Raw genomic sequence first — 21,608 nt, forward strand, 5'->3', positions numbered from 1 at the left:
TACCCGAGTACACTTGGGTCACCATCTACGTAAGGTCAAGTGTACTCAGATCCCGGCCTGGGTCCCTGATGTGAAAGCCTCCTAAGATGATCTTTCGACACAACTTTATTGATACAATATAGTTGATGGTGTAGAACGTGCAACAGACGTTTTGAAAAGTTAGAGCAGAAAAAGCACAGGTTTAATTACGAACATAAATGAATAATGATTAAAAACACTCATTTGTCTTAAGACCTGCAAATCAATTGAGAAATGTTATTAATTTCCTTTTTCTTCTTTGTTTTAAAATATGTTTTTTTGCAGATTCCATCCAACAGCAGGGGACTGCTTCTAGGGATACTTGCCCTCCTGCTCATTACAGTCTTATTACTTCATCCTGAATATTATCACCTCTTCCAGTAAATGAGATGAATAAATATATATGAGTACCTTTTTTCATCCTCGTTCTCCTAATAGGATCTGTGGCTTTGCCTACCCCCCTGCACAGCAGACTGGCCATTAATGAAAAAGTTCTTTTTCAGAATTTACATTTATTATGTGGGCTAATCACTGCTGGCTGGAGGCAGTGTGGGAAATGTGATTAGTGTGTGAGTTCTAATTAAGTCTGTGAAGCCTCACACACTGGCAGACATGCTCGGGGAGCTGCACACTTAGATATACACACAGATGTAGGAACACACACATATAGAAACACAGGCTTGCATTTCACAAGCATACAAAAATATGGGAATTCATATGCACATGCACACATGGGATCTACTGTAAAGCATGGTGATGCAACAATAAAACAATCTGCATCTAGCTCAGCGTTCCCTAACACACAAACACACACACACACACACACACACACACACACACACACACACACACACACACACACACACACACACACACACAAGTATGTCCACTGCAGTGCCCAAGACTTCCTATCACACAACCACATCAGGCTTGAAAGCACACACGCACAGAGAGAGAGAGAGAGAGAGAGAGAGAGAGAGAGAGAGAGAGAGAGAGAGAGAGAGAGAGAGAGAAGAGAGAGAGAGAGAGAGAGAGAGAGAGACGCTGACTCAGATGGATGTTGCGCCCCCAGCGGCGGTGCAGCGGTGCTGTCTCTCCTTCGCCGGGGTTAAAAAGCGGCGGGCGGCGCACCGGGACCACTGTGTGGGGTGTGTTTGAAAAGGAGACACAGAAAAGTTAGTTGCGGATTTTTCTGACGTCTGACCTGCAGCAGCATCCGTCGAAAGCATCATGGCAAACAAAGCACAGCAGCCTCCTCACCTGCACCTGGCCGAGGTCACTGCGTCCCAGTTCATCGACATTTGGAAACATTTCGACGCTGACGGTAGGACACTTTTTCTCTTCCTAAAAGTTATTCCAAACCCCCCAAAAAGAGTAATGAATTATATATATCTGCTGTAAAACGCAGCGGATTGAAGGAAGGTTAGTAATAATCATACAGGGAATTGCATGAGAAAAGGTTGACATGCATCCTCCTGTAATGAAGTAAAGCCGTTATCAAGATTAGAATAACAGTCAATAATATCACATACAAGTTTGTCGTTTTGGGGTATTAAAGCGACTATTTAGGACATTTTGGAGGAGAAAAAATGCCATAATGTAATATAGGGTTCTAAAAGCTAAATTTTGCAACGATAGGCTATTATAGGAGACTGTTATGGGACTAGTGTGTCTTTTATTCTTTATCCCTGTGTGATAGACGAATAAAGTAACCAAAAGGGACATTTTAATTTGTATTATTGTCGAGGAGCTGATATCGGACCTGATATTCGGGATAAAAAGAATTACAGCAAGCATTAAAAAAGTTCGACGTCTTTCAAATGAATTTCTGATGCGGACCACTCCCGACACCACGTGGTATTATTTTATTTTATTTATTTCTCTTTAAAAGCATCATCTTCAAATAATTAATATAATTATTTAAAGTCTATAATTCATATATTGAATGAGCCCTAAATGGCGAGTGTATTTAAGTTTAAGTCGACGCAGCCTTTATTCTTCTGCCAATTAAGCTTCATGAGCGCACAGTGAGCTCCCAGAGAAGTACTCTCATGATGCAGGAAGTGCACCCTCACTTTCCATCAATGAAGGGATTTAATTCAAACATGCAATTGACGTGTTTTTTTTGGCAATTAATTAATAATTTAATTAGAGTCTCCTCTTCTATAATGATGGACAGTTTGGATGGTACTTATAATTGCCTCTGCCAAATGCTTCTTGTATTGATATAAGTTTCCAATGAAGAACTGCCTCATTTAAGTGCAATAAGTGCAGTCTGCCAGGTGGTGATGGTCTTATGTGATTGTGATTATGTGATCTGTCAACAATTTCCCATGTTCTATTTTATTCAGCGACTCCCCATTCCTCCCCACTTCACGCACCCTGTTTCTTCCCCAGTCTCAATTTTGATCGGTGTCTTTTCTTCTTGCATCGATCCTGTTTGTCTTCGTACAGATTTGTCAGCTCAGCCTTTCTTTCTCACTCTGCAAATATCTCTGTTTGCATGTGTCTGTGCAGAAGTGTGACAGAAATGACAAGTTTTTTCAGGCATGCCGCTGCTGTCATGAAACTCTAATTATGGAAACCCTTTTCTGTGGATTATGGGCATTTTGTGAACACATAAAAGTGCTGATGTAACCCTTTTGAGAAGCATTGGATCGACTCAAAAGTCCACAGTGATCAATCTGAAAAGGAGACTATTTATATTTTCCTTTTAAGCTCTGAGAGTCAGACTGGGACATATGTAAGTGTCCATTCTGATTACTGGCTGCAACTGGCCATTACTCCAAACAGAAAGTCCTCAGTCTTGCTTGTTCAATCAACTTTCTTGAGATGTTCGAAAGACACCTGCAAGCAAGGCGAGTGTGTTGCACCTATTTGTTTTACACACACACACTCCTGGGAATTCCTTGTTAATGCGATCTGTTTTTCATGCCTGCACAAATGTATTCCACAGAGAAATCAGGGTAGAATGAAGAGTTGGGTGGGGTGGAGGGGCTCAGCAGCTGAGCTCCAGAGCCAATGTGCAGACCAAGTTGTTATAACTGTTATTGTATTTACTCTTTTGGCTCGCTAAGAGTGTAAAGATATGAGTCCTACCACCCAGGTGTCCTACTGCTGAGGTACTTTACATATTGTGCTTTGCAACGAGCCACTTTGCAAATCAAATACAACCAGTGTGCATCAACAGATTTGGCTACAGTGTTTGATTTCTGCTCTCATTACTGGGAGTGTCTCCTTGCTCGGTGGAAAAAAAGGAGAGCTAATTTGTTTGCTCAGATTGAGTAAACATCTCTTGAGTTGCAGATAAAAATACACAGGAGGCGATGCACCCAGAGATGATGAAACCATATATTCCCCTGTTGGCCCAGGATCAAGTCTCATCTGGATTGTGTCTCTTAAAGCTCCTCCGCTCTGCGTCCCTCTCATCTTCCTCGGCTGTCTCCGTCAGGCCTTCTCAATTCAATCGCTTCAAAGCTGAAAAAGGAAACAACTGCGGTTCCTTTTGCTAATTATAGAGCATTTGCTGTCAATTATTTTTATTAACCTAGATATGGAAATTCTGGAAAATTAAGCAAAATCCACTTCCTGATTTGACCCAGCTGTGATCTCAACACAACATATTTGAATAGACAGGGCTGCACTCTCCTTTGAAAGGCAAATGCACTTTATTTAGGCTTTAAATATGCACTTAGTTGGCACAGCTGCCCACTTTGAGAGTTTTCTTGTGTTGGGGTTGAATTTTAGAATCAGAACCAGAGGAGTGAAGCGTCTCCTGGGACTATAATGACGCAGTATCCAAAAGTGGGTGTATTTGGGCCAAAAGTGGTTTTGTGAACCTTTTATCTTGCTGGTTGGTGCAAGCTTTTAAGTGCTCGTGCAGAAAGACCAAAGTATATGAAAGCAAGTTATAGGAGCGCCCTCATTACGACATATAAAGCGGGTTATTTGACATTTAAATTGAATGGAAGTGAGTTGAAGTCAGCCATAAAATGTATACTATATAAATGCATACTAATATGGCTTCATTGGCATTCAGTGTAACTACGGAGGATATGTTCACTTGATGGATTTGAGACAGTTTACTGCAATATGGACACACTGTAATTAGGCTGCAGCACATACATCATTTCATAGAAAAAAAAACAAGTTACCTTAGGTGTATTGTTGTGGCTCAGAGGCTGATTTGAACAGAAAGTACATATCCTATATCTGAAAAAGCACAGTACAAACAGATGCTCGCTTATGCACAAATATAATGGGGTGTAGGGCTCTATTGCCGCATTTATTGAAGGTATGACAGCGCTCCGGCATAATCTATTCATAAATCTATTTGTATTGTCATCTCATGCCATTCGCATTGTAGTTAATCACAACTTACTCTTAATTATCAAGCAGGCCATTTCTCTCCAGAGTGCTAAATGTCAATAAGACCCACAGGAGGGAGGCTCGATAGCAGCGGGGCATTTTACTGTCCCACTTACTGAAACAGCAGAGCTTGTATTCATGAGTTTTGATAACATCACTAAGGAATGCCCATACGCACACACACACACACACACACACGCACGCGCACACACACACACACACACACACACACACACACACACACACACACACACACACACACACACACACACACACAATCATTTCCATGGATAGAACAAAGATGCTAAGATGTTGGTTGGATGGGGAGAGGGAGTTAGATAGAAGATGACAGAAAGAGACAGCGAGTAAGAGGGAGAGGCGAGGAAGTGGATGGCATAATAATCTTTGTTAGTGTTTAATGAGGCAGCTCTGCCTTCCAGGGTTTTATTGAAGCAGCTAGTCACATCGTTTGGAGCCATCTGTCCAGCCATTCAGCATGCTTGTTGATAGAATATTGGCACAGGTTCACAGACTACCTGGGTGAAGCGGACGTGCTCATTTGTCCTCTGAATAGGTACTGTCAGAACAGCAGGAGTAAGGATGAAATATGATAAGAAAAAACATCTACTTTATTGTCCCCAAGCTAAATTTGTCATGACAGAATCTCAAAAAAAGGTGATGGCCATCATCTTAGGACCATTTGACAAAAGTGACACTCTGTCAAAATGATTGACAGCACACAGTAAAACAAGGTTAAGACATTTGCCCGTTAAGCTTCAGTTCCTCATGACGTAATACCATCACTTTCACAAGTCTAGATGAATCCTAAAAAACAAACTCAGGTAGAAATAGTCGCAGTAGGCTACACTGTTATCCATATTGATTCGTCCAATTTGCCAAACTCCCCGCTGAAGGCAGTATCGATCTCCGTGGAATAAAAGAAGCTGCCTGTGGATCATCACCTTCAAAATCCTAGAGAAGCAATTTTCCATATATAGCTACTCCTTGCATACAACCATGTGAACACAGTGTTTGAGGAGTGATCAGTTTGCATTTTGTCAGTCAATAGTCTAATCTTTTGAGCCAGAGGGGGAGAAAGAGAGTTACTGGTAAAAGGCTCATGTTTGAATCAATACTGGGGCAAAACGGAGCCATGCTGGGATCTGTTTGATACTGTGACACAATGACCACATGATGGGGTTTCTGCATGTCAGCTATACTGAAAAAGGTCCTTTGTGGTATGTTGCGATAACACAGGTTTATGTTCTGTCTGTCTCCCAGGTAATGGCTACATCGAGGGGAAGGAGCTGGAAAACTTCTTCAAGGAGTTGGAGATGGCCCGGAGAGGAGCAGGGGTGGTGAGTTTAACGACTAGAGATTAAACACAGATACACATACAGGCCACTTATGTTTCACTTGTATTGAGTACAAATGTTTTCTAGGACCCTTCAAACCCCATATTCAGAGAAAAGATGAAGGAGTTCATGCAGAAGTTCGACAAGAACAAAGATGGACGAATTGAGATGTCAGAGGTAAGACCTTGAAGGTGATCCTTTCATTATGCTGGGACATTATGTGGTTTTCATTAAAGGAGTATAATGACATTTTGGCAAATAGGCTTGATACTACTCTTACGTATGTAGCTGGCTATCTTAGCTTAGCATAAAGACTGGAAACATGCTTTCTGCAAAGGGTGATAAAAAAGTTGTAAAAAGCTAAGATAGTTCACAGAGCCAGACAAATACAATGCAAGTGAGAGGCTTCAGGGGCTCGGTCAATACTGCGATCGATTGCATGAATACAGTCTTTATGATCGTCTCAATGGAGCGTCAGTTTGGGATATTGCTTTCCCTCGATTTGACCATTTTAGGAGAGTCATTTCAAAGAGATGCAAGAAGGAGGGCTTCTGCAATATCAATAATTCAAGTGCAGCATGGAAAATCTGCGAATGACTTTTAGGTTCAGTTGTTGGAGTAAAAATCAGGTGCAAAAGCTTTGTTGAACCAAAAACATGATTAAAAAATAAAATAATTCTAATTTAGGCATAGCCCAGCTTTTGAGGTTATGTCTCTTATTATTTATGTCCGAGTTGGCCATTTGAGGCTTCGCAAAGCTCTCCATCTCTTCTCTCGCAGCATATCAACCCCACCACCTTGTTTTCTCACCACTCCTATTTTTCTGTCATTGCTCTCCCTAGCTGGCCCAGATTCTCCCAACTGAAGAGAACTTCCTGCTCTGCTTCAGACAGTTTGTCAGCTCAAGTGCTGAATTCATGGCGGTAAGAGTGTGTTTTTAAGTGTGTGTTGATGGGCTGGTATATTTTTTTAATGCAAAGCTGCTGTACCCCCTTGTCGAATTGTCAGTTCTTTACTATTTGTACAAAGGCTTCTTGTTCACTAAGAAATGCCATTAGTCAGGACACACTTTCTTTAACCAACCATATATTATAGACTAGAGTCAGTCAACCAGGGAGACAGCCTGCATGTTCACATTCCTGCCTACCAGCTAATTTCACAGATTTATTCCCTGTGTATGGTTGAAGGTGTACTAATTAGTGAAATAAACTGGAGTAGTCTGGAAAGAAAACCTTGAACTCTCTGCCTCCATTTCACATGGTTGCTTGTTTCTGCTTATTTAGATTTATAGATTTAACAGTTGAATTACAAATTGAGCAACCACACCCGATGGTCCATCACGAACATCGATTGGAGAATTGTCTGAGTACAAAAAAAGGCTAATATGTAACAAGTGAGCAAGCAGAAGTGTCAAAACAAAACATCTGCAGAGTACATTTCTTCAGTAGTAGTTAAAAGGAGGTGTGAATAGTTTGAAATGGCACCAATTTCGTTCAACGTTTTGGTTACTGTGACACAGTAAACCCTCTCTGATGTATCAGCTGCGAGGTTGCAAAAAAACGTAAACATCATGTCTAAAATCTGTACAAAAAGTCAGCTACATGAATGTTTCCTGATTTCCCTGGGACATATTTTCCTGGAGAAGCAGGCCTAAAATCACCATTGATGATCACCAATCACATTTGACACCCCCCATCCCCAGTGGTTGAAGGCATTGTCATTTCACGTGTCAAAATCTTTAACTTTAAAGAAAAACATCAGTTGTGAGCCAGCTTTACTGAGGCTGGTTAGGAGCAGATAACAACAACTAGTATACATGAACCACAAGACAGTTGGAATTAGCAGTCCCCTACATGTTTTAACATTTGTTCATAGCAAGTATTCTCTCAATAAACAGATATCTTCATATGAATGCAGAATCTGTAGGTAAAGATTTTGGTATCAGAAGCTTTCTGGCTTCCAATTTTAACCCGAAAAGTATAAACCAATCGCTTTTGAGCGGGCTTTGGTTGCATGCAGGTAAAAGATCTGTGTGGAGAGCAAAAGAGGCAGAACGCATTGACCGAAATGCAACCATCGGCTGTTATCTGATGACGATTTAGCTCTTTATTATCTTACATGTAGCTTGCAAGTTGCTAATTTACTAATTGGACCCTAAACAATGACCGGCATACAGATGAGGAAGTCTTTGACCGAATATCTGCTTTAAAATATTGGCCGCTGCCCCAAGAGGCTAAATCATCGTCAGAACGATTGCCGATGGGTTCTGAGATTGTATAACATCTATGTCAAAGTCAGATGTGTTATAAACAAAACTGTGTCAGTGAGCAGCGCACATGGATCAATTTAGCTAACAAGCGTTCAGACAATAAACAAAGTTAATCGTATGTTAATGTTTAACAGCCGAGTTGATGTTTAAGAAACCGTGTATATATGAAAGGTTCAAAGCACAGTATAAACGAGTTTAGGGCTGCTGTGAATGATGAATAATGAATGATTGTAGGAGTAACAAAAGCCTTCAGCAGAGCAAGATGTGTGTTGAAAGGTACTCGAAAAATAAAATAATTTATTCCACAAAATACCTTTACAAGATAAGAAAATGGCAGATTTCACGTTAGATCTGCTGCAATGAAAGAATGGAGCCAATTAGAAACCAATTACATGTGAGGAAGAGGCTGTCCTTGTCCCCTGTGTCATATCCAAAAGGAATAATGAAATGAGAGAAAGAGGATGAACGAAAGAGAAGGTGTGGAGAGAGAAGGATACAAAGGGCAAACGAGAGAAAGCGGGAACAGAAAGGACATAAATGAAATGTCGATGGGAAGTTGAGAGGCAGAGTTTGGGAACATAAAACAAGAGAGGAGGATTAATCAGTCTTTGTTGAAGGGTGCAGGGAGGAGGAAGTGGGCAGAGAGGTTTTTAAAGGGTTAGAATGAGGAAGCAGAACCTTCTATTTTCAGAGTCATATATAATGGATAACACCACTGTAGCTCCTCTTTGCAGAGCCCAGAGGAGGAGCAGAGTGGGAGGATGAGGAAAAGGGGCAAGGCCATCCATCTTTGATAAGGAGCCCTTCTCTGGACAGGGACAGCTGCTAGATTAAAACATTCATTAAAATGACTTTCTCTCCCTCCCTCATTTCTCTCACTGTCTCTGGTTGCCCTCTGCTCTGTATGCGGGCGAATGGGATTGTATTGAAGACTGTGTCATTACAGTGATGGTTCAGACTTTTGTGGTCGTCCCCTCTGGAACGATTTGTGCTCTGCACCAGAGAAAAATCTAACTCTTAGCGCAGTTAAAATGCAAGCTAGGGTTCGGTCAGAGAGGATTTATGTACGGGGGAGAAATGTAAATCACTCTAGAGAAGAGCAGCTTTGTGCATCAGCTCTGAAGAACTGCTTTTAATCCAATGTTTCTTCTGTTTTGTTGATTTCTTGTAGGCATGGCGGCGATATGATACAGACCGCAGTGGCTACATTGAAGCAAATGAATTGAAGGTATGTTGAAATATATGATTCTAAATTATTTTTAAAAATGCAACATATTTGTGGTAACTGCTTTTACGTGAGATTGTTATTTATTCATCTGTTTACGTGGTCATACTTATTCTTATTTTGTTATGTCTTTTTTTCTTTCTTTATCCCCCACACACATCAAATGCACATTGAAATGCTCACTATCAGAGCACCAACCCTAAACTGTAATTATCAGTAATTACCACTACTAAACCATATTCCGCATCTTTACATTTGATTTACATATTTACATATAATTGTACCACAGTAATAGTTGTGTTTTTCTGTTTTTGTGTTTCCCTGGATGTATTTCCCATGCCTTTAATTCATGTTGAGTGCGAAAGTTTAGACACAATGTCTTAACTTATACACATATTTCTATGTATCACCTCCTATATGTTATATTGTGTTGCTTCAATAAAAAGAAAGGAATTAAAGAGAGAACAATAACCCTCTACATTTTATTATGATCAGTAACAACCCTATTATCATACCGATTCTGAGTCTGCTTTATGAAAGGAATAGTTATGAGAAATAACTAGTTGGTAGGGAATACGCTAATCCGCTTTCTTGCCAAGAGTTAGATGAGAATAATTATACCACTCACATGTCTGCATTCTTAATTTAAAGATAGAGCCACCGGATAATTAGCTTAGCTTAGCATAAATGCTGGAAGAAGGAGAAACCGCCTACCAGCAGCTCTACTACATGCCTGCCAACAAGACTCCAGGAAATCACTGTGCCGAAATTCAACGTAACTTCCTGTAAAACCACAATTTATCATTTATACATCTCTGTTTTTCTACGGATTCAACAAACTAGATATATTGTGTTAATTGGTTAACTTTAGATGCAGATTTTGACCTTTTGACATGCTGTTTCCCCTGTTTCCACTCTTTGTACTAATGAAACGAATGCTACGCTAATTGCTTGTTGGCACTAGCTTCATATTCAGTGTACAGACCTCAGAGTGGCATCAATCTTCTCAGCTAACTCCCAGCAAGACAGTGAATAAGCATATTTCCAGAAAACAACAAACTATTCTTTTAAGGCCCTTGTTAAAAAAATATTTATTTTCCTGTCTAACTTCATAGAAACTGCTAAGTAGACATAAGAAACGGATTCATTTGGCTTAAGCTGTAGTTTTTGCGCTGTTAGGGCCATCATATTAGCTAAATACTTCCATGGATAATCAACATTTCAAAATGTTCGTCACCGAGTTGCAGTGTGATTCACCTTTTTTTTTTATACATATGAGCACATGGGTCAGTTAAGCCAGGCAGCAGCTTTCACAGAGGAGAGTTAAGTGGCTGCTCCACAGGAAATCCCCCAATGACCATGAGTGTTTTTTCAGGTGAGGATTCAGATGCAAAAACATTTTTAGATTGCACAAATCTTGTTCACTTCAACGCCTGTTGGAAATGTTGTGTCAAATTATATAAAGGGAAGTGCTCCAAACTGGGGAGTTGAACATTATGGGGTCAGTAATTACGCTTCATGTACAGATTAGGCTGCTTGGGTTGTTATGGGATCACATTTCTTCCAGCTGACCAGGTGCAGATGAGTTACTCAGGTGTGGCCGTGAAAAAATGCAGGCAGCAGACTCACGTCGCAGATATGGAAAATATGTGGAATATATCGACTCAAGTACTGAACTAGTTATTTAAGAATAGATTGAGACAATTACTTCTCTACATTTACTGTACTTAATGGCTTTAGTAACTCATTGCTTTGCAGATTAGGGTTTTACATACGAAATACAATTCTTAAAATAGCATTGAAATCAACATTGTTCTTCTGTCTCCATCCTTTTTTTCTTCGATGTATTTCCTTCTGCCCTCCTACTGTCCTTCATTTACCTTTCCTCTACAATATATTTTATTATTTTACCTTTCCTTTATATTTTCCCTCTTCATTTGTTCCTTTTCTTTCTTCATCAACTAATCTGAAAACATGGAAATTCCTTGAACTAAATAAACTACATTGTGCAATCTTTTTTTTTTGTCTCTGTCTTCAGGGCTTTCTGTCAGACCTGCTGGAGAAGGCAAACAGACACTATGATGACCAGAAGCTCCAGGAGTACACACAGACCATAGTAAGACTTACGCTTGCACACACACACACACACACACACACACACACACACACACACACACACACACACACACACACACACACACACATGCAAAATGAGGAATCACAGATGCACAGTGTAATTGGACAGTTATCACAATTCTGTTAGGCAAAACTATATGCTCAGTATCAGAACATAAGATTTAAAATTGTATTGATTTTCACCAAAAATACACAAATCTTTAAAAAGGAGATGATCAGTTTAAAGTTCTCAATCCAAAAATTGTGTTCCCTGTCTCAACAAGACACTGTTTACGACAGTGTAGTAAAGAAGGTCCTCTCTGAGCTTAGAAAATAAACTGAGGTAAGAAAAAAAAAAATATATATATATATATATAGATAGATATGTATGAGGAAGTGATTTTGCATCACCGTCTCTATCACCGTCACTATAAATGGCTAAAAACTAAAGAAAAAAGTAAAATCTCTGAAGCAGCAATAAATCTTACAGAAACAGCCATATGCAGTCTTTACAAAAAGGTTTATGTTTAATGTGTAACTGGCCTGGAGGACCTCAGAGGCCTATATGTTGGTGGCAGCAACGCTGTGCGGCTGAGTGGTCGTGACCCATCATGTCATGCAGGTTGTGTGTTTACAGCACAGATGTGCTAACATCTGCTTCTTCTTGAAGCCCCAGAGCTGACCTGACCTAATTTTCTGACGCAGTTTCCGACAGACACTTATAGATACACTTGGTCATTATTGTTTCTCTACACCTTAGAGCCACAGATGGTCAAAACTATAATCAAAATTTATTTGATCCCAGATTACATTTGTTTTTGACGTATTAAAATATATTTTAATCAATTGTCTGCGGAAGTCCACGTCGGGAGGAGTTAACATTAAATAACGTAAGAAAAATACTTATTTAGTTGAGCTTAGTTTTATTGCCTAAACAAAGCCATATCATTTGTTGCGTTGTTGTTTTGTTTCAATTTACAATGCTAAGCAAATGTTTAAAACTGTAAGCAAAATCCAGTTGAAAATACGTTTCCCTCAAAACATAATTAAGATTACAATCTATTATGGGAACGTAATTTTGTAGGAGACAGGGTTGACTTTTCCTAAGACATTACAATTGGACAATCGTCCAACGTTTGAGAGGAATGGTTTCATACCAAGTATATGTGCAATCACAATATGTACAGAATCAGAATACCACTTTTAGCTTTTCTTTTCAAGGGAAATGTAATATTTAGGAAAATCTAATTTTGCAAACCCTTTTGTATTCTTTCCTCATAACTCTCCCTCTAAAAAAAGAACTTTTAGGTTATTATTCTGTAAAAAAAAGAAAGAAAAGAAAATCAACTGCATTGGCTGAAATGGTTGAAGCCTGTTTTAAAGACAGTCCCTTTAAAGATCCAGAACTATGGGTGGATGTATAATAAAGGTAGACATTTTTATGGCTGTCCATTCTGTTTCTTAGTCAATGAAATTTTTGGCACCATATTTGCCTTCATCTTTACAGCACATACCTATAAAAAAAGCGTTCCTTGCAGTCTCTCTCCTCTGTCCCTTCTTATCTCTGTTCTGCTTCCACGTTGTAGCTCAGGATGTTTGATCTGAATGGAGATGGGAAGCTGGGCCTGTCAGAGATGGCAAGGTAATATGCAATTTGACTCTGTTCACTATATAAATGTTGAAACACATTGCCTGCTGATGTTCATTCACCATCAACGGATTTGAATAATTTAACTAACTATTGTGTCCACTAATGAAGTCCTTCTCTCCCACAGGCTTCTCCCTGTTCAGGAGAATTTCTTACTCAGCTTCCAGGTATGGAACAAACATGGTGCAGAAAGGAATGATCATGCAAAACATAATGGCTAGAATATACACAATTAATATGTTGTACTTACTATGGTGTAGACACTATTTTTGAATAGGTATGATATACTTGATATATTTCATACTGTAATTTGAAGTCTGATAATCAAAGTCAAACCTTGTTTTTACAGGGAGTCAAGTTGACCACTGAGCAGTTCAATGCCATCTTCACATTCTATGACAAGGTAGGAGACATTTTATTCAAGGTGGCCATAAATCAGCCTGGTCCCTGAAAAATTACGTTTCTATACAACAAAACTGCATTTTCAATTACGTTCCAGGGAAACAAATTTTGTCCCAAATTATGCTAGTTTTTGATGCATCATAAATGTTTCTAATCAAAGTCAGCGGCTGTCCACATGTGGAGAACGTTGGGACGCAGGACTTTCACCCAGTAGACCGGTGTTTGCGTTTCAAGACCACATTTATGTTCCTTAACTGAATTTATGAAAAAAACCTACTTATTATGATAGGATGGTATCCTAACCAGGTACGTTTTGTTGCTTAAACATAACCAAGTAGTTTTGTTGAGTTTGTTTCATTTTGTTTCAATTTACAACCTTAACCACGTGTGTAAAACTACAACCATAGTTTAATGGCAACATCATCTTGTAGGAGATGGTGTTGCAATAAATATAGATTTTCCTACTACTTTCCACACACAAACATTCAGCTGGTCCCACTTCTGGGTTAGCTTGTCTTCCACCTTCATTTTGGCAGACGGTGTTATTCATCTGCCATACTGAAAACTGGGACGCTCCTGGGAAATCTTGTCTATGTATTCAGAGCAAAATTAGTTTTTACTACAATGCTCGAAAGGGACATTTGAACAGAAACAATTCACAATTTGTTTTGTGAGCAACAACAACATCCCCTAAGTAAAACATCATGAGGGCTATTTTTGTTTAATGCTAATGAAATCATTGTTTTGTCTTGGTAAAATAAAAAAAAATAAGGTATGTTTTATTGATACAAGTTTAATTTAGTTGAGGCTCGTGGAAAATTAACTAGCTTGAAAAGGAGTGGGACAGGTAGGTTTGTTTCTGCATAAGTAGGCTTAGTATACTGTATCTGAAAGCTAATATGCTAACGTGGTGAAAGGACCTGAGGACTGTAGCTTACTGTATATTTAAACTGTAAAATAACAATATAATAAGGTATGTTAGTCAATGGGCTACATACTTAAGTTAGCTGAGGCTAGTGGAATAGAAGCTAGCTTGAAAAGGGTTGGGACTGGTAGAATTGTCTCTGCATAAGTAGGCTATGGGCTACTGTATGTGAAAGCTTGATGATGGGACTTGGGGACTGTATTGAATATGTATACTGTAAAATAAGAACAAATTGCAACAGAGCTAGAAACAATTGTGTAGAGTCTTGAGTCAAGTTGTCTGGATGACTCAGAACTGTTTGTTGTGGAGTTTCCCTTTTATGAAAATCACGAATATGCAAATTCCTTCTTTCGTACCTCGGGTGCTCCTCAACTAGCTAGAGAAATGAGTTAGGCGTGGCACACCTGTCCCTTTGTAAACAGCTCAGGGTGGTTGAGCAGTGGTTCAGTTAATGGCCATATATTCCACATTAGCAGCATATTGGTGGGAAGGGACTACACGGAATGATATTATACAAGAGAGACGGTAGCAGAGCTAAGTTACAGGGGAGGGTTGCACATCTGCCAAATAATTTTTCATGTTTATGATATCTTGTAAGTTTGTGTCAGCCTGAGGGACCAGCCATAATCTATGTAGCTATAAGAAGGCTGCTCAACCTACCTGAGCTGTTTACAAAGGGACAGGTGTGCCACGCCTAACTAATTTCTCTAGCTAGTTGAGGAGCACCCGAGGTACGAAACAAGGAATTTGCATACTCGTGATTTTCATAAAAGGGAAACTCCAAAACAAACAGTTCTGAGTCATCCAGACAACTTGACTCAAGACTCTACACAATTGTTTCTAGCTCTATTGCAATTTGTTCTTATTTTACAGTATACATATTCAATACAGTCCCCAAGTTTCCTCATTATTTGTAAAGTTTTTAAATCTCAAAGTGGCAGCTGCTGTCCCAGTGTAATTGACTCATTTTCCATTCGAACAAAATTGGACCATGCATTTAAAACTGTGACACAACGTCCAAAATGTCCAGGGCTTTCAGCCACACTGTATTTTGATCTGCCAATGAAGGCCATGCAATATGGCTGAAAGCTCCAGAAAATGTCCAGTAAGTTGATGTGCTAAGAATAACTTTTTATAATTAAGTATTTCTAAGGTCAATAAGGAACCCTTAAGCTCCAAATGCTCTACTTAATTGTTAACTCTGGTAACTGTGTAGGGCTTAGTTAACAGGGCAGGCCTTCATAGCAGTGGGTGGGTGCTTGCCTGCATGTTCCTGTCTTTAGTTGGACTGAAGGCAAGCACTCTCTCTAGCTCACTTGCAGAGGACAGGGTTAAATGTTCAATTATAGATGAGCCACTGCGGTCCATTCATGTAGACTATCTCTACGAATGGAGCACTACCATTTATGGGTGTAATTAGTTTCATCATTTTGTTATGAGCTCAGGCCCTGCAGCTGAAACACAGGCGGCTGCTGTCACTAGTGCTGAGAGATCGTAGGCAGGGCAATGTGGCCGGTCAGCTGAACGCTAACATGGCTCACAGTGTCACAGCCCCAAACTGTGAGAGGTCTTGAAAATGCAAGATGGCACGCAACTTAGACAGACCAGATGATACCTGATGTTGTGCCGCTTTCCTGTAACTCTGCAGAGTGAAAATATATAAAATTCTCACTTTATTCCCAAGATCTGGGAAATTTCAATCTAGCTTTGTAAACATCAAAGAGCTTCTCCCAAAGTAAATAATAAGACTGGCAAGCTCTGAAGTCATCTTGAGACTGAGCCTAGATGAACAGAACATGGTTTTGTTCCACTTGCCAAGGGAACATTTCCAACAATTTGGACTTTTTTGGATTTTTTTGGCTAAATTCTAGACACTACAGTGAGACATAACTCATTAATTAGCAAAGTGGCTCCATATTGACTTTATAGGTAACCCCCTTTACTGAGTTGTGAATGGGAAGTCCTTTTAAAATCATCATTTATGAATGGCCATTTGGCTGGTACATTGATGATGGTTGCCATAAAATATTGAATGACGTTGAGCAGCAGAGCAGGGCACAAAAATAGGGAAGCTCAGAATCTAAATATAGCTGCTTCACACTGTAGGAAAGAATTCAGGATTTTTTGATGAAAACTCTGGTGCAATAGGCAGCTACATACTGTTGAGCTGTAGATCTTATCTTTACTTACAGTCTAAAGCAAGGACACTGACCAGCCTACTGAATCCTTACAACACAATGTTGAGTCCTCTAATACCGAATGTATAAAAACGTTTCTGAGACACAAGTGAGGTTGACAATGTCAAGTACATAGGAATCATGTAAGACTCATATCTAAGATTTGAAAAAAAACGGTATAATATCTGCAAAAAAGTTCAATCAAATCTCAACTGCTTCAGATTCAAAAAAGGATCAGCACAGCCCAGCTCTACATGCATGCCATGAAATGACACCTATCATAAGCCACACAATCACCTATACAACCCATAATATCACCAGACAATAAGAATTATGGACAACAAAACCAATGAGGTGGCACCATTGTCACATCTTGGAAAAATATGTTCAACTTTGAAAGCTTCATAAGCTATTCCAACTTAAACCTTGTTCCTAAATTCCTCAATAAACTGTAACTGCTGCATTACGTAAAACCTCATTTGGACATTCAGTTTTTGTCTACCAACTGAATTGAAAATGCAACATAATTTTAATGTTTTTTAATATACATATTAAATCATGGCTAACAGTAGTAGTAGTACTTTTTCTATTTTAATTTCTTTTTTTATAAGCCTCCTGTGGACAGATGTTCTAAATGAGTGTTTTGCTCCCAGTTGCATAATGACAATGCATCTTGCCCTTGTCCATAATTATGTTATAATTATATTAATTAATTATATCAAATAAAGTAAACTAAACTCCTTTCTGAATGTTTGGAGATGAAAATAACATTTGTGTTTTATCAGGATGGGAATGGCTACATTGATGAGCAAGAGTTGGATGCCCTGCTACGAGACCTTTACCAGAAAAACAAGAAGGTGAGATGGGGGCTTTGGTGAAGGTTCACAGGCATTCTGTATACCAGCACATACTGTGGCATACTATACTTTTTGTGAGCTTCGACCTGGCTTGTTACTTCTGGCACCTGATACCATTTCCCTCCGATCACTAATGCTCCTCTCAGCTGTTTATTCCCTGTGCATTCTGTGTATTATTACTGCGTATCAGAACAGAAAAAAACAAAACAGAAATACACCCAAACAACTGTATTTTAAACATATCTCTTTAATAATCCATGCTATGCCTGTATGGTAGAGTTACAATAGTAGAAGTAGTAAACATGAACAAGCTGCATGTGATGATTGATGTTGACTGCTCTGGTTCTCAGTGGTGCAAAAGCTACTATCAACAGCTTTATTGATACCACCAAATCATTCAAGATTATTAACTGTTTTATTATCTGCATTCACAATGTATATATCTGTGCGAGCAGTGACTGAACGGTTGTCAAACCAGGGGTATAATCTTAGAATGAGTGCATTTGTGTGTATTAGGCTGGTGTGACATCACCTCTGTGTTGTTGTCAGGATTTGAGGCCAGAAAAGTAATACGGCACAAGAGACTGAAATCAGAAACATAAATTGTCACAGTATCTTGAATTTCAAAATGTCTAGGTCTCACATTTAGGTCCAAAGGCCAGGATGGAATCTGGGACCTTGCAGTTAGCATTGTACAGTATGTAGCCAACAAGTGCATATTTAAGAGCCTTTTAAAACAACTGGAAAAAGCTGGAGATGAAGTGTTCAGTCAGCTCATGGATAACACAGCAAGCTAGTAAAGCTGATAAAATCTGCTAGCCACAGTTGTCATTTCAGACGGCTGAATCAATAGTCGTCGCCTCAAAATGAGATGCCATCTTTTGCCTACCGATGTCTGAAGTCAAGCACCCATTGTATTTAAAAAAAAACTAAGAATTTTGAGTGGTAAATATGCCACGTTATCAGTGTAAACTGCACGTGTGTTGTGCGATTACAAAATGCTTAGGTGTAGCAAAAATCTGACCGTCCATGACAATATTAGTTAAATTGATCTTTATCTGGATAATTGGATAACTATTTTGCCCTTTCAGTTTTACTGACTCTATCATAACCCCCTTTCTTTCGTTCAGGAGGTGGACGCAAAGAGCCTGACGGGCTACAAGCAGAGCATCATGAGCCTGTCTGACGGAGGGAAGCTCTACCGTGGCGAGCTGGAAATTATCCTCTGCAAGGAGCCAACTGTGTGACTCTTCCTCCTGTCTTGTTGTGTATCATTTTCTCTGCCTGCCCCGCCCTGCTCCCCCGAGACCACACCCACATCCAGCTGCCTGGCAACATATACCAGGTGCATGTGCCAGCCCCCCCCCCCCTCCATCATTTCCCCACCCTCCATAAAGTTACAAAATCAGAACGAATAAGTGCACTGTCAGCACGCAACAGTTCTTCCTCCTTAATTTGTCTGCCCTTTGTCCTCTGAACCCTAACCATGAGCTGTCTGAAACCACTACAATAGCTTTTCTCAACTCTCCCCCATGTCCTTTACCATTTACAACCTCATAGACGTCCCTGCCAACTATGCTGTGCCTGACTTGCATCCCCTGACCAAAAGCCCAAACCCATTTTTCCACAAAAATTAGCATTTGACCTGTTAATAAACCCCAGAAACTTGACCCCGGCTTCATTGACCCCTCCATTCCCTCGCTCTTTCAACTTTGAATTATATACAATACATAGTCAAATAAACTTGCAGACATGCTCTGCTTGAATTAATCTTATTTATAGTGTGTGTGATGGAACTGTCATTGATTTTCCGCCTCTGTTTGTCCTGAAACCCTCTTATTCCATTGATACAATATGATTTACATTTTCAATGTTTGTTTTTGGCTGATACTGTCAATTGAAAATATTAATAAAATGTCTTAAGATAAAATCTGTTGAGACATTGTATGAACATGATTTTGTTAAAGAGTGCCAGTGTTGGTTATGCCTTTATGGAAAGGATTCCCTTCTAGACTTCCTTGTGCCTTACAATCTGAATATTCAATCCTGTGTCCTAACAAATCGTTATCGTTTTAAATTGAAGAAAACCAAACATCATTGTTGGCTTAAAATAAGTTTGTTACGTTATGTAACATGTCTCCTGGGTGAAAATTCTGTTTGACCCATCCAACCATTCATCCCGACCTCCTCCTTATGTGGACTTCAGCTGACTTTGATTAGAAACGTACTTGTAATACTTCAAAAACTAATTTATTCCGTGAGAAAATACTTTTCCCTTGAAACATAATTGACAATGCGGTTTTATTATGTGAACGTCACTTTTAGGAGACCAGATTGGAATATTTCAGAGCAATACAATACTATGTCATTCTCTCCGAGTTAAATTTCCTGATTACTTTCTGTTGTGCTGACCTTCTGCATACCAACTTGATTATGTTATCAAAGCCTCTCAGCTTTAAACAGCTCCATCACCTTCAATACACTAGCATAAGCATAAATAGGTGAGATGGTGTACAATTTAAAACTATAGTAAAGTAAGTGTTGAAAAACACTATAACTGCAATCTGATGTTGATGCTGGTCGTGTTGAGCAACTTCTAATGCTTTCCCTGGAAATGTATTGCATAGGGTGCACTGGAATCAAGAAGTTGATAGAAATACTAGCTGTATTGCCGTAGCACTGACAGCTTTATTTGCAGCATGATGTCTTTCTCCCAGTTGCATAACGAGAATGACTGAAGAAACAAGCAGAGTGATATTGCTGTGTCTGCACTGCAAGGTATTGTGTGAATGAAATGAGGCAACATAACAAAACACTTCTCCCTTCCCTGAAAACCTGAACTGAAGGGTGATCTGAACTTCATGTGGTCTCATTTTTTTAACTCATAAATGACCAAAGTAAATCTAAAAGGGAGATAATCTAATCTGATATTACCCAAAACCATGGTGTGTCTCAGAAGCGTTAAATGTCAATAGAAACATGCCATGAGCCTATTGCATAAAACCTGCAATAATATATAACTACAAAACTTTACAATGATCTAAACTGACAAACTGGCTGAAATTCCAGTGGTGCACTGGAAGCCTCCATCTCTTCCAGTTGAATCCAAGGTGGGAGGTATTCCCTCCTCCTCAGCTGAGATGTTACTCCTGACATAGTGGGACAGGACACGATCTTTCTCATAAAACCACTGTAATTTAGTTGACATGCTTTTACAGCTACCTGAATAATACAGCAAGCACAAAAACTCCCATCTCAATGTGGAACTTGTGCAAACCAACATTAATTAATCAGAAGCATTTAAATCTTTATATGACATGCTGCTGCTCGAGATTTTCTTTGCCAAAATTGCAATACTATTTTAGCTGATAAGTCATCCTAAGTATTAATATTGTTTAAAGTGAAACTGTTAAATGTTGTGTAGCCTAACGGTAGCACAAGTGGAGAAGTCAAAAAGTTAGCAAGCTGTCTAAATAATGTCAGTTATGGGCTACACAGAAATGTATCTTTTTTTTCTGCCAACATTAGCCACCTTGAGCGAAGCTAATCATACAAGCAAGTAAGGCTGTATAAGCGAAATGTGACAATATCAGAGTCATTAAGCTAGCTGAATAATGTCAGTAACACCATAACGTTTATCAAAGGTCTGCTAGCATTAGCCACTATAGCCTAAGCTACTGGACCAACTAAGGTTGTAGCAGCAAAGCCCTGGATTGCAGTAATGGCGATTACTGTATAATTGTTAATTGCATTCTGCATGATAAGTACTTTTACTTTCGGTACATTAAGAATAACTTTATGCTAATAAATGCTAATATGTATTTCTACGCTGTTGTATTACAACTTTTTCTTAAGTTAAATATCTGAAAACTACTGGCTACTGGTAGCCTACTGTAACAGCTCAACTTGTGAGTGTATTTAGTTGAGAAAGAAATTATAAAATATTTTATCACAAGAATGAGATGTCTCACCTTAAAGCACAATTAATATGCAGTACATTTAGGAATTGTTGCCTTGTATGCTATTAAATTCCAGAGCATATCATGCTATAGTTTCTTGTGTACATGAAATTATTTGAATCATTTAGGTTTAGCATCAATAAACCTGAATATAATTATTTCGATGCAGTTTTATAACCACGTCACAAACCATCAAGCACATCCCTCAGCCTCTCCTTTCACACACCTGCAGCTGCTCTGAGAGAAAGTCTCCAACCTACTGGCTGGTCCCTGGACAGCAACACATTTCT

General features: G+C 39.2%; 1 protein-coding gene across 1 annotated transcript; it reads left to right on the forward strand.

Annotated features, from left to right (window-relative positions):
* Nucleotides 1-1,018: 1,018 nt before the first annotated feature.
* calb2a (calbindin 2a) lies at nucleotides 1,019-19,299 on the forward strand. The gene is made up of 11 exons (XM_029434044.1): nucleotides 1,019-1,342; nucleotides 5,668-5,744; nucleotides 5,829-5,918; nucleotides 6,584-6,664; nucleotides 9,182-9,238; nucleotides 11,274-11,351; nucleotides 12,937-12,992; nucleotides 13,126-13,165; nucleotides 13,348-13,401; nucleotides 17,288-17,359; nucleotides 18,490-19,299. Exons 1-11 carry the CDS (start codon nucleotides 1,249-1,251, stop codon nucleotides 18,604-18,606), a joined length of 816 nt encoding a protein of 271 aa, XP_029289904.1. The 5' UTR covers nucleotides 1,019-1,248; the 3' UTR covers nucleotides 18,607-19,299.
* Nucleotides 19,300-21,608: the final 2,309 nt, after the last annotated feature.

Source organism: Cottoperca gobio, chromosome 6 (genome assembly GCF_900634415.1).
Source record: "Cottoperca gobio chromosome 6, fCotGob3.1, whole genome shotgun sequence".
NCBI classification, from domain to species: Eukaryota; Metazoa; Chordata; class Actinopteri; order Perciformes; family Bovichtidae; genus Cottoperca; species Cottoperca gobio.

Excerpts from the sequence above, each read along its gene's own strand:
- calb2a (XM_029434044.1), top strand. The coding sequence starts at position 1,249 with ATGGCAAACAAAGCACAGCAGCCTCCTCACCTGCACCTGGCCGAGGTC. Across the intron at positions 9,239-11,273 it reads TTGAAGCAAATGAATTGAAG|GGCTTTCTGTCAGACCTGCT; the intron begins GTATGTTGAAAT and ends CTCTGTCTTCAG. Across the intron at positions 13,166-13,347 it reads ATTTCTTACTCAGCTTCCAG|GGAGTCAAGTTGACCACTGA; the intron begins GTATGGAACAAA and ends TTGTTTTTACAG.